The following is a 13,813-nucleotide window of genomic DNA, read 5'->3' as shown; positions in this document are numbered from 1 at the left end:
GACAGACAGGACCACCGTAATGAAGAGGGACAGACAGGACCACCGTAATGAAGAGGGACAGACAGGACCACCGTAATGAAGAGGGACAGACAGGACCAACGTAATGAAGAGGGACAGACAGGACCAACGTAATGAAGAGGGACAGACAGGACCAACGTAATGAAGAGGGACAGACAGGACCACCGTAATGAAGAGGGACAGACAGGACCACCGTAATGAAGAGGGACAGACAGGACCACCGTAATGAAGAGGGACAGACAGGACCACCGTAATGAAGAGGGACAGACAGGACCACCGTAATGAAGAGGGACAGACAGGACCACCGTAATGAAGAGGGACAGACAGGACCAACATAATGAAGAGGGACAGACAGGACCACCGTAATGAAGAGGGACAGACAGGACCACCGTAATGAAGAGGGACAGACAGGACCACCGTAATGAAGAGGGACAGACAGGACCACCGTAATGAAGAGGGACAGACAGGACCACCGTAATGAAGAGGGACAGACAGGACCACCGTAATGAAGAGGGACAGACAGGACCACCGTAATGAAGAGGGACAGACAGGACCAACGTAATGAAGAGGGACAGACAGGACCACCGTAATGAAGAGGAACAGACAGGACCACCGTAATGAAGAGGGACAGACAGGACCACCGTAATGAAGAGGGACAGACAGGACCACCGTAATGAAGAGGGACAGACAGGACCACCGTAATGAAGAGGGACAGACAGGACCACCGTAATGAAGAGGGACAGACCAGAGGATTAGGGTCTATGACTGGGCAGCAGACAGCGGGTGGGGGAGAGAAGGGTCAGACAGGGTAGTGATCCACCACTTCCTAGCTACCTTAGCATAGAGAGGACACCATCTACCTCAGGGTTAGGACACAACTCCCTTGACATGCAGAATTCCAAATGGACTCCTATATCCCCAGCCAACAGAAGAGTCCTTTCCAGGGGGTGAACTTGTACATCAAGCTACCTCACATTACAAAAACAAGACAGACTCCTGCCCTATGGGCCGTTGAGGCTCAGACTAAAGCTTTGTTACTTACTACTGACGAACACAACCATATGGATTTACAGCATGTGTCCACCCACGCCCCCTCCTCTTCACTCGCCTCTTAATGGCCTAACTGGCCTGGGCCAATCGTCTAGGTCTCCCTGTTAGACCTGTCCAGCCTGCCAGGAACAGATAAACTGGCATGGGCCAATCCTCCAGGTCTCCCTGTTAGACCTGTCCAGCCTACCAGGAACAGATAAACTGGCCTGGGGTGAGGGGTCAGAGACCAGCCAGTCAGAGGAGCTACATCCCCCTGACCCACCAACCCACTGCAGAGGGCAGACTCCTTCATGGATTATTAACCCACTGCAGAGGGCAGACTCCTTCATGGATTATTCTCCCACTGCAGAGGGCAGACTCCTTCATGGATTATTAACCCACTGCAGAGGGCAGACTCCTTCATGGATTATTCTCCCACTGCAGAGGGCAGACTCCTTCATGGATTATTCTCCCACTGCAGAGGGCAGACTCCTTCATGGATTATTATCTCACTGCAGAGGGCAGACTCCTTCGTGGATTATTAACCCACTGCAGAGGGCAGACTCCTTCATGGATTATTCTCCCACTGCAGAGGGCAGACTCCGTCATGGATTATTCTCCCACTGCAGGGGGCAGACTCCTTCATGGATTATTATCTCACCAAGTTATCTGGATATATCCAGTGTTGAGGAGACAGTGATAGACTCTTCTGTCAGGTAATGTGTTCTTGTGTCAGTGGTGTGTATTGGGGTGTTGACAGACCTGACCTACAGTACAAAGTGAGAGATATCTGAGCAAGTTGAACCTAACTACATTCTGTCCTCTGTAGCCTTCCCTGTAGCTCAGTTGGTAGAGCATGGTGTTTGCAACGCCAGGGTTGTGGGTTCGATTCCCACGGGGGGCCAGCAAAAAAAAAATGTATGAAATTGTATGAAATGTATGCATTCACTACTGTAAGTCGCTCTGGATAAGAGCGTCTGCTAAATGACTAAAATGTAAATGTAAAAAATGTGTGGTAAGGCCATCTGTACTCGTCTGCTCTCCAAAACTCCTTCACCTCTTTAGTAAAACCAAGGAGTGCACACACACACACACACACACACACACACACTTCCATTGTGTATCAGATCTTTTATAGTGAACTGTCCATCACTCCACCAGAGGTACACAGTGCTCCATCTCTGCTCTGATTAGGACCCAGCTGTCGATTGTACTGCTGCTCTGATTAGGACCCAGCCGTTGATTTTACTGCTGCTCTGCTCTGAAACACACCTCTCTGTCTGAGTCCCAAACAACACCCTATTCCCTCTGGTCTAAAGTAGTGCACTATGTAGGGAATAGGATACCATTTGGGAAACACCCTCCCTCCTGAGGCTGTGCCAGGGGCTGCAGACCAGATGATAAGACTGGCTGTGTGACTGCTACGGTGTCAGGATGACAAATATAATCTTTCTTTAAATGAGACGGCACAAAGGAGACTGGGAGCAGGAGGCTGGTGACTGGCTGCCTAGACCTGGAGAGGAGAGGGAGAGGAGAGGGAGGAGAGGAGAGAGCAGGAGGCTGGTGACTGGCTGCCTAGACCTGGAGAGGAGAGGAGAGAGGAGTGGGAGGAGAGGAGAGAGTAGGAGGCTGGTGACTGGCTGCCTAGACCTGGAGAGGAGAGGAGAGAGGAGTGGGAGGAGAGGAGAGAGTAGGAGGCTGGTGACTGGCTGCCTAGACCTGGAGAGGAGAGGAGAGAGGAGTGGGAGGAGAGGAGAGAGTAGGAGGCTGGTGACTGGCTGCCTAGACCTGGAGAGGAGAGGGAGAGGAGTGGGAGGAGAGGAGAGAGTAGGAGGCTGGTGACTGGCTGCCTAGACCTGAAGAGGAGAGAAGAGAGGAGAGGGAGGAGAGGAGAGAGTAGGAGGCTGGTGACTGGCTGCCTAGACCTGGAGAGGAGAGGAGAGGAGAGGAGAAGAGAGAGGAGTGAGAGGAGAGGGAGCGAGTAGGAGGCTGGTGACTGGCTGCCTAGACCTGGAGAGGAGAGGGAGAGGAGTGGGAGGAGAGGAGAGAGTAGGAGGCTGGTGACTGGCTGCCTAGACCTGGAGAGGAGAGGGAGAGGAGTGGGAGGAGAGGAGAGAGTAGGAGGCTGGTGACTGGCTGCCTAGACCTGGAGAGGAGAGAAGAGAGGAGAGGGAGGAGAGGAGAGAGTAGGAGGCTGGTGACTGGCTGCCTAGACCTGGAGAGGAGAGGAGAGAGTGACAGCAGGAGAAAGAGAGAGCGAGGTGAAGAACAGACGACAAACAGAGGAGAATAACAGGCCACAGAAACAGATTAGAGGAGAGGAAGAATAGAACACTCACTGGATAGGGCCTTCTCATAGCTCTTCCCCATGGCAACGAAGTTCCGCAAGCAGGGGTTGAACTGTTCCATGATGGACTGAAAGAGAGAGAAGGGAGGGGAGTTTGTTAGAGGAGAAACAGACAATAGCAGTAGAACTGACATACTACTAGAGTGGCCATAAATACACACGCACACACACTTGCCCACTTGCTTGCCTACACACGCGTGCGCTTGCCCACACACATAATAAATAATCGTAGGGACACAGCACTTCTCAATTTCTAGAATAACCATGTTGAATCAATAGTCCACCTACAGTGCTTTTCAACATGTTCTGTTATCAATGACTGTAGCAGGGGAGGAGAGGAATAGGGAGGGAGGGGTGCCATTGATTATGTAGGTGGAATGAGAGAGACTGCAGAGGACTGAAATAATGCTGTGGTCTTTCTGCATAGTATTACATGGAAAGCACAGTGGAGGCTGCAGAGAGGAGGACAGTTGGAATGGAGTAAATGGGGTGGCATCAAACAAATGGAATACCATTCCACTCACTCAACTCCAGCCATTACAACAAGCCCATCCTCCCCAATTAAGATGCCACCAACCTCCTGTGATGGAAACAGAGGTGTGGATAAGGAATAACAACGTACACTATATATACAGAATAACATGCCCAGTCTTCTCTCTACAATGACAATGCAACCATCACTATAAACACGGAACAGGCTTGACATCTCCCATCCACACCTCCTCCTTCCTCTTCCTCCCTCCAGGGTTTCTTCCAATTAGTCTAGTCCCAGTCTGACAGGTGTGTAAAGGCAGCTACTCCAAGCAGTCCCCCTGCTTCCTCAGTCCCTGTCCATACTGCTGGCAGGTCCATAGTACTGTACCTTACTCTGCTGTAGTTATCCAATTATAATACCCTGCAATGGTAACAATGTGTTCTAGGGTGAAAAATCCTTCAGTATCTGCACACCATAATGTGTAAACCACTACAGTTTGGAAAGTCATTTGTGATTCCCTACATCACTGTGTAGCCTGTTAAACCAAGGTCAGTGCAGTCGCTCTTCAGGTCCACTAACTCCCTCCCTGGACACTGATTGGCTGACACCAGTTCCCTGGGCACTGATTGGCTGACACCAGAGGTCACCTTCCTGGTTCTGACAAACTTCCTGAACGTTCAGTAAAACTGGGTCTGGCCCTGAGGGGAACGGACTGGAGGAGAGAGACTTAGCGGGACGGAGCAAAACAGTGCACAGGGCCAGGAGTGGTGGCTCAGCGTTATCAGCATATGCAGCAAACAGACACTCACGCATGCAGACAGGTGCGCACACGCACACACACACAGAGACAGAGCGTCAGAGTGAGTATCAATCTAACCGATTTTATAATGCCCTTTTTCACAAAGTGCTTTTACAGAACACATGAAGTAGATGAGATAGGAAGATAACTACTGCTGCTACTGAAACACAGCCCTGCCTGAGAGCACTAGATCTAACAGTACGGCAAACAGCCATCTTCACAGGTAGATGAAGGTTGATGTATTCAATGCAAAGGAGAGCTAGAGGCAGGCTTAGATATTTTCCATGTAAGCAGGGAATGATAATTGTCTCAGGTAGACAGAGACATCTAGATGTTACAGTAAGGTAAAGGATCCTCCTCACAGGTAGACAGAGACATCTAGATGTTACAGTAAGGTAAAGGATCCTCCTCACAGGTAGACAGCGACATCTAGATGTTACAGTAAGGTAAAGGATCCTCCTCACAGGTAGACAGAGACATCTAGATGTTACAGTAAGGTAAAGGATCTATGGGATTAAGGTCTGGAGACTGGCTCGGCCACTCCAGGACCTTAATGCGCTTCTTCTTGAGCCACTCCTTTGTTGCCTTGGCCGTGTGTTTTGGGTCATTGTCATGCTGGAATACCCATCCACGACCCATTTTCAATGCCCTGGCTGAGGGAAGGAGGTTCTCACCCACTCCCTTTGATGCAGTGAAGTTGTCCTGTCCACTTAGCAGAAAAACACCTCCAAAGTATAATATTTCCACCTCCATGTTTGACGGTGGGGATGGTGTTCTTGGGGTCATAGGCAGCATTCCTCCTCCTCCAAACACGGCGGGTTGAGTTGATGCCAAAAAAGCTCAATTTTGGTCTCATCTGACCACAACACTTTCACCCAGTTGTCCTCTGAATCATTCAGATGTTCATTGGCAAACTTCAGACGGGCATGTATATGTGCTTTCTTGAGCAGGGGGACCTTGCGGGCGCTGCAGGATTTCAGTCCTTCACGGTGTAGTGTGTTGCCAATTGTTTTCTTGGTGACTATGGTCCCAGCTGCCTTGAGATCATTGACAAGATCCTCCCATGTAGTTCTGGGCTGATTCCTCACCGTTCTCATGATCATTGCAACTCCACGAGGTGAGATCTTGCATGGAGCCCCAGGCCGAGGGAGATTGACAGTTCTTTTGTGTTTCTTCCATTTGCGGATAATCGCACCAACTGTTGTCACCTTCTCATCAAGCTGCTTGGCGATGGTCTTGTAGCCCATTCCAGCCTTGTGTAGGTCTACAATCTTGTCCCTGACATCCTTGGAGAGCTCTTTGGTCTTAGCCATGGTGGAGAGTTTGGAATCTTATTGATTGAGTGCTTCTGTGGACAGGTGTCTTTTATACAGGTAACAAACTGAGATTAGGAGCACTCCCTTTAAGAGTGTGCTCCTAATCTCAGCTCGTTACCTGTATAAAAGACACCTGGGAGCCAGAAATCTTTCTGATAGAGAGGGGGTCAAATACTTATTTCCCTCGTTAAAATGAAAATCAATTTATAACATTTTTGACATGCGTTTTTCTGGACTTTCTTGTTGTTATTCGGTCTCTCACTGTTCAAATAAACCTACCATTAAAATTATAGACTGATCCTTTCTTTGTCAGTGGGCAAACATACAAAATCAGCAGGGGATCAAATACTTTTTTCCCTCACTGTATAAAAGGAAATCACTACATCCTTTGCATAGAGTTGATTGTGGCCTGTGGAATTTTGTCCCACTCCTCTTCAATGGCTGTGCGAAGTTGCTTGATATTGGCAGGAACTGAAAGAAAGACACCAAAAGAAAGATGCCCAGGGTCCCTGCTCATCTGTGTGAACGTGCCTTAGGCAGGCTGCAAGGAGGCATGAGGACTGCAGATGTGGCCAGGGCAATAAATAGCAATGTCCGTACTATGAGACGCCTAAGACAGCGCTACAGGGAGACAGGACGGACAGCTGATCGTCCTCGCAGTGGCAGACCACGTGTAACAACACCTGCACAGGATCGATACATCCAAACATCACACCTGCAGGACAGGTACAGGATGGCAACAACAACTGTCCGAGTTACATCAGGAACACACAATCCCTCCATCAGTGCTCAGACTGTCCGCAATAGGCTGAGAGAGGCTGGACTGAGGGCTTGTAGACCTGTTGTAAGGCAGGTCCTCACCAGCAACAACGTCGCCTATGAGAACAAACCCATCGTCGCTGGACCAGACAGGACTGGTAAAAAGGGCTCTTCACTGACGAGTCGCAGTTTTGTCTCACCAGGGGTGATGGTCGGATTCGCGTTTATCGTCGAAGGAATGAGTGTTACACCGAGGCCTGTACTCTGGAGCGGGATCGACTTGGAGGTGGAGGGTCCGTCATGGTCTGGGGTTGTGTGTCACAGCATCATCGGACTGAGCTCGTTGTCATTGCAGGCAATCTCAACACTGTGCGTTACAGGGAAGACATCCTCCTCCCTCATGTGGTAGCCTTCCTGCAGGCTCATCCTGACATGACCCTCCAGCATGACAATGCCACCAGCCATACTGCTCGTTCTGTGCGTGATTTCATGCAAGACAGGAATGTCAGTGTTCTGCCATGGCCAGCGAAGAGCTCGGATCTCAATCCCATTGAGCACGTCTGGGACCTGTTGGATCGGAGGGTGAGGGCTAGGGCCATTCCCTCAGAAATGTCCGGGAACTTGCAGGTGCCTTGGTGGAAGTGTGGGGTAACATCTCACAGCAAGAACTGGGAAATCTGGTGCAGTCCATGAAGAGGAGATGCACTGCAGTACTTAATGCAACTGGTGGCCCCACCAGATACTGACTGTTACTTTGATTTTGACCCCCCCTTTGTTCAGGGACACATCATTCCATTTCTGTTAGTCACATGTCTGTGGAACTTGTTCAGTTTATGTCTCAGTTGTTGAATCTTATGTTCATACAAATATTTACACATGTTAAGTTTGCTGGAAATAAACGCAGTTGACAGTGAGAGGACGGTTCTTTTTTTGCTGAGTTTACAATGACATGAAAATAAGTGATTCCAGTACATTGCCACCAGCTGATTATGACCTGGGGAAATCACCTCACAATCACAACTGACATGTAAAACAACATACTCCTGTCCCTCCAAATGACTGACACACACATGTAGTGATACACACAGTTCCCTCTGAGGAAGATAAACCACAACACTCCCCACAGGGGACCTGCTCATGTTGATTCCTCTCTCCCCCTTTTCTCTTTCGGTCTCGGTTCTCTCTCTCCCCCTTTTCTCTTTCGGTCTCGGTCCTCTTTCGGTCTCGGTCCTCTTTCGGTCTCGGTCCTCTTTCGGTCTCGGTTCTTATGTAAGGCATTGACAGGGGATCTGACACACACACAGCTTTGTAAACAGTGGTAGAGTGTTGTTGACTGGTAGGATGATTACATAAAGCAGAGTCCACTACAGTCCAGCACAGCAGAGTCCACTACAGTCCAGCACAGCAGAGTCCACTACAGTCCAGCACAGCAGAGTCCACTACAGTCCAGCACAGCAGAGTCCACTACAGTCCAGCACAGCATAGTCCACTACAGTCCAGCACAGCAGAGTCCACTACAGTCCAGCACAGCATAGTCCACTACAGTCCAGCACAGCAGAGTCCACTACAGTCCAGCACAGCAGAGTCCACTACAGTCCAGCACAGCAGAGTCCACTACAGTCCAGCACAGCAGAGTCCACTACAGTCCAGCACAGCAGAGTCCACTACAGTCCAGCACAGCAGGGTCCACTACAGTACAGCACAGCAGAGTCCACTACAGTACAGCACAGCAGAGTCCACTACAGTACAGCAGAGCAGCAGTATTGCACGCTGGCTCCCACAGAGACACACACATGCTCCCAGAGATAAGGCACAGCTGTGGGACACAAAGGGGGTGGAGAAGACCCACCCTCCTAGAGAGAAGGCATAGTCTCCCCTAACCCCCTGTTTCCCCCACCCACCATCCCGTCTCCCCCACCATCCCCCCCCCCCCACCCACCATCCTGTCTCCCCTACCACCCCGTCTCCCCCACCCTTCATCCTGTCTCCCCTTCACCCCGTCTCCCCCACCCCCCACCATCCCGTCTCCCCCACCCATCATCCCGTCTCCCCTACCCCCCCCCCCCCCCGTCTCCCCCACCCACCATCCTGTCTCCCCTACCATCCCGTCTCGCCCACCCCCCCATCCCGTCTCCCCAACCCACCGTCCTGTCTCCCCTACCACCCCGTCTCCCCCACCATCCCGTCTCCGTTACCCACCATCCCCACCATCCGTCTCCCCCACCATCCCTCTCCCCGTCTCCCCCACCATCCCGTCTACCCCCCCCCATCTCCCTCCCTCTCCCCACCACCCGTCTCGCCAGAGAACACACACACCACTACAGTAAAGACAGGAAGCCAGAGAACACACACACCACTACAGTAAAGACAGGAAGCCAGAGAACACACACACCACTACAGTAAAGACAGGAAGCCAGAACACACACACCACTACAGTAAAGACAGGAAGCCAGAGAACACACACACCACTACAGTAAAGACAGGAAGCCAGAACACACACACCACTACAGTAAAGACAGGAAGCCAGAGAACACACACACCACTACAGTAAAGACAGGAAGACAGAACACACACACCACTACAGTAAAGACAGGAAGACAGAACACACACACCACTACAGTAAAGACAGGAAGCCAGAACACACACACCACTACAGTAAAGACAGGAAGCCAGAGAACACACACACCACTACAGTAAAGACAGGAAGACAGAACACACACACCACTACAGTAAAGACAGGAAGCCAGAGAACACACACACCACTACAGTAAAGACAGGAAGACAGAACACACACACCACTACAGTAAAGACAGGAAGACAGAACACACACACCACTACAGTAAAGACAGGAAGCCAGAGAACACACACACCACTACAGTAAAGACAGGAAGACAGAACACACACACCACTACAGTAAAGACAGGAAGCCAGAGAACACACACACCACTACAGTAAAGACAGGAAGACAGAACACACACACCACTACAGTAAAGACAGGAAGCCAGAGAACACACACACCACTACAGTAAAGACAGGAAGACAGAACACACACACCACTACAGTAAAGACAGGAAGCCAGAGAACACACACACCACTACAGTAAAGACAGGAAGACAGAACACACACACCACTACAGTAAAGACAGGAAGCCAGAGAACACACACACCACTACAGTAAAGACAGGAAGACAGAACACACACACCACTACAGTAAAGACAGGAAGCCAGAGAGGAAGAAGAACACCAGAATAGTGTAAAGGAAATCAGGCTACAGTAGGTGTTCTCCTTCATACAAAGACTTGTTGGTACCTCTGGCTCTCCTCCCTCTCCTGGCTGATCTGATTAACAGACTAGCTGTACGGTTATCATTATCTCCATGTCCTCTCCAGTCCCCATACATTCCTCTGTGATGACATAACAGTTCTGCTGTAGTCACAGTATGATGTCTGTTCATCACACACACACACACACACACACACACACACACACACACACACACACACACACACACACACACACACACACACACACACACACACACACACACACACACACACACACACACACAATAAATCAGTGGTTTGAGTGTTTCTTGTGAACCAGATCACTGTGTGTTCGTGTGAATCAGTCAAGTGGATGGTGGAGGGGGGGTGTACATCGTTAAACATTTCAGTTGTGATTATGACCTGGGGAAATCACCTCACAATCAGCTGGTGGCAACACACTGGAATGACTTATTTTCATGTCATGGTGAAATAGAGGAGGAGGGTGTGTATGTGTGTGTGTGTGTGTGTGTGTGTCCTTGATTGTGGGCTAATGTGTGTGAGAAGACAGGTGTTCAGAGTGGGTGAATACAGGAGGATGGAGTCATTAACTACTGATCACAGAGTGGGTGAATACAGGAGGATGGAATCATTTACTACTGATCACAGAGTGGGTGAATACAGGAGGATGGAGTCATTAACTACTGATCACAGAGTGGGTGAATACAGGAGGATGGAATCATTTACTACTGATCACAGAGTGGGTGAATACAGGAGGATGGAGTCATTAACTACTGATCACAGTTAGATGAACATCCCACAGGTACAAAGAGTCATTTCTCTTTCAGATCCTGACCTCATTTTGTCTGGTTCCTTTCCATTGGGAGGTATTTATTTTGTCTGTTTCCTTTCCATTGGGAGGTATTTATTTTGTCTGGTTCCTTTCCATTGGGAGGTATTTATTTTGTCTGTTTCCTTTCCATTGGGAGGTATTTATTTTGTCTGGTTCCTTTCCATTGGGAGGTATTTATTTTGTCTGTTTCCTTTCCATTGGGAGGTATTTATTTTGTCTGGTTCCTTTCCATTGGGAGGTATTTATTTTGTCTGGTTCCTTTCCATTGTGAGGTATTTATTTTGTCTGGGATGGGAGTGGAAATCATTTATCCTCCTTTATTCTACAAAGAAAATGAAAAACCTCTGCTTCTCCCTCCAGCCTCATTCCCCCTTACAGCACTTAAACGTGTGTGTGCGCGCGAGTGTGTTTGTGTGTAATCATCTTTCTTTATTGTTCTCTGAAAAGACAAGGCCTCCCTCCCTGGTTCTCCCTCCAGCCTCCTCTTTCTCACTGAAACATTTTATCTGGCCTGTTCCATTTCCCTCTCATACTTCCTTTGATTGGCTCGTTTAATTTGAGCCCTCTGAGCTGCTATAATGAATTCAACACTCCCAGGGGCTCTCATGTACAGCCACACTGAAGGGTAACCTCGGAGAGAGCGAGTGCGAGTGCAAAGAACTATAGAAACTAGCAGCCCGCAGACCTCGATTCAAAACACTTCCAAATCCTTCAAAAATACTTAACGAGCGTCTGCTCTAGTCTGCCAGATAGGATTTGCGGTTTTGGGACTTTCTATTCTATTGGTTCATTAAGGATCAGCATCCAGGCAAGCTCAATCAAGCGAAGATAAAGTATTTTTAATGATTCAAGGTTGTATTTGAAGCCTTGCAGTCTTTACTAAAGGATGGCAGTGGAGGAGGGATAGAGTCCAGTTCTTCATGTTGTTGGCACAAAGAAAACACATTCTATATGCTCAAAAGTCCTAGATTATGAGGAATGTTCCTCTGTTCATAAAGGCTGTGATATCATAGTAGGTTATCTGCATTGTGTCCCGCCACCCACCACCCCGTATTTTACGCTACTGCTACTCTCTGTTCATCATATATGCATAGTCACTTAAACCATATCTACATGTACATACTACCTCAATCAGCCTGACTAACCGGTGTCTGTATGTAGCCTCACTACTTTTATAGCCTCGCTACTGTATATAGCCTGTCTTTTTACTGTTGTTTTATTTCTTTACTTACCTATTGTTCACCTAATATCTTTTTTTGCACTATTGGTTAGAGCCTGTAAGTAAGCATTTCACTGTAAGGTCTACTACAGCTGTTGTATTCGCGCATGTGACAAATAAACTTTGATTTGATGTCTATTGGTTCTTACTAAAGGATGGCACGGCAGTGGGGGAGGACAGAGAGGTATTTCATTGACCATTTTCTGGCTCGAAGTTCTTGACTACTAGCCTTTAGGGGGCTCTTGGTAAGATTTTGTTGGGGGGCCACCACTTCACATTAAAACATTTTGACAGCTGAAAGAAAAACATGTTTTAAAGTTCATTTCCTGCAATTCTACACATTTTTCCACGGGGCAGAGAGAAATGTTTACAGTTTTAAAGCTAATTTCCAACAATTCTACACATTTTTCCACGGGGCAGAGAGAAATGTTTACAGTTCTAAAGCTAATTTCCAACAATTCTACACATTTTTCCAGAACTTCTGTCATGTTAATATGATATCTGAGTGAGTGACAAACAATCAATGGAGGACCCCTGGAGGTCAGGGCCACTGGAGGTCAGGGCCACATTTTGAAATTGCACCTGGTGTATTCCACTATTCTAACTCTCGATAGGATGTTGAGACCTCGACTGAGTTCTTCAAAATAAAAATAGGCCACTTATGTCGCTTGTGCCTGGAGCCGGGCCTATATTAGTAACTGTTCTGTTATTCCTCCTGCCTGTAACATGGTAACAGCCCTGTATTAGTAACTGTTCTGTTATTCCTCCTGCCTGTAACATGGTAACAGCCCTGTATTAGTAACTGTTCTGTTATTCCTCCTGCCTGTGACATGGTAACAGCCCTGTATTAGTAACTGTTCTGTTATTCCTCCTGCCTGTAACATGGTAACAGCCCTGTATTAGTAACTGTTCTGTTATTCCTCCTGCCTGTGACATGGTAACAGCCCTGTATTAGTAACTGTTCTGTTATTCCTCCTGCCTGTAACATGGTAACAGCCCTGTATTAGTAACTGTTCTGTTATTCCTCCTGCCTGTAACATGGTAACAGCCCTGTATTAGTAACTGTTCTGTTATTCCTCCTGCCTGTGACATGGTAACGGCCCTGTATTAGTAACTGTTCTGTTATTCCTCCTGCCTGTGACATGGTAACAGCCCTGTATTAGTAACTGTTCTGTTATTCCTCCTGCCTGTAACATGGTAACAGCCCTGTATTAGTAACTGTTCTGTTATTCCTCCTGCCTGTGCCACATTATTCAGTCAGATACTTCCATGTTCTGGATGTTTGGGGTGGACAGGCCACATTATTCTGTCAGACACTTCTGCTGCTCCATGTCCTGGATATTAGGGGTGGACAGGCCTGGCTTGGTGAGCAGGGAGGCAGAGAGCCAAAAAGGCAGCAGCTCAGTGTTTGGAGTGGACAGGCTTGGTGAGCACTGAGAAGGAGGTAGAGGAGTAAAGAGAGAGAGAGAGAGAGAGAGAGAGAGATGCAGCAACTAAAACTGTCCTGTGGCAGGAGTCCAGTTGGAGGCCTGCAGATTCATATCATCTTCAGCACCAATATTTGTGCATTTCTATGTTTTGTAGTAAGAAAGAAAGGAAGACGAGTGTTTCCAAGACATGAGCAACCAATTAGTAGACAGTTAGTAGGCAATGCCTCTTCATAATTGGTTAAAACTCCGATGCACACCGATGATGTCATTGGGACCACGCATCTTCCTCGCTATATAGAACCACAC

At 48.4% G+C, this 13,813-nt stretch overlaps 1 protein-coding gene across 5 annotated transcripts in view; it reads right to left on the bottom strand.

Annotated features, from left to right (window-relative positions):
- Nucleotides 1-13,813, bottom strand: part of LOC106606286 (brain-specific angiogenesis inhibitor 1-associated protein 2) — a 217,940-nt gene that overhangs the window by 179,989 nt on the left and 24,138 nt on the right. For 4 of the 5 annotated variants that reach the window (XM_014202428.2, XM_045719730.1, XM_014202429.2 and 1 more), the window contains exon 2: nt 3,387-3,462. The exons of the other annotated variant lie outside the window; for it this stretch is intronic. In XM_014202428.2, the coding sequence (XP_014057903.1) occupies nt 3,387-3,462 (76 nt within the window). The remainder of the gene's footprint in view (nt 1-3,386; nt 3,463-13,813) is intronic. 5 annotated transcript variants of the gene reach the window in all.

This window comes from Salmo salar, chromosome ssa06, assembly GCF_905237065.1.
Source record: "Salmo salar chromosome ssa06, Ssal_v3.1, whole genome shotgun sequence".
Lineage (NCBI taxonomy): Eukaryota > Metazoa > Chordata > Actinopteri > Salmoniformes > Salmonidae > Salmo > Salmo salar.
This window is presented reverse-complemented; position numbering and strand designations above follow the sequence as displayed.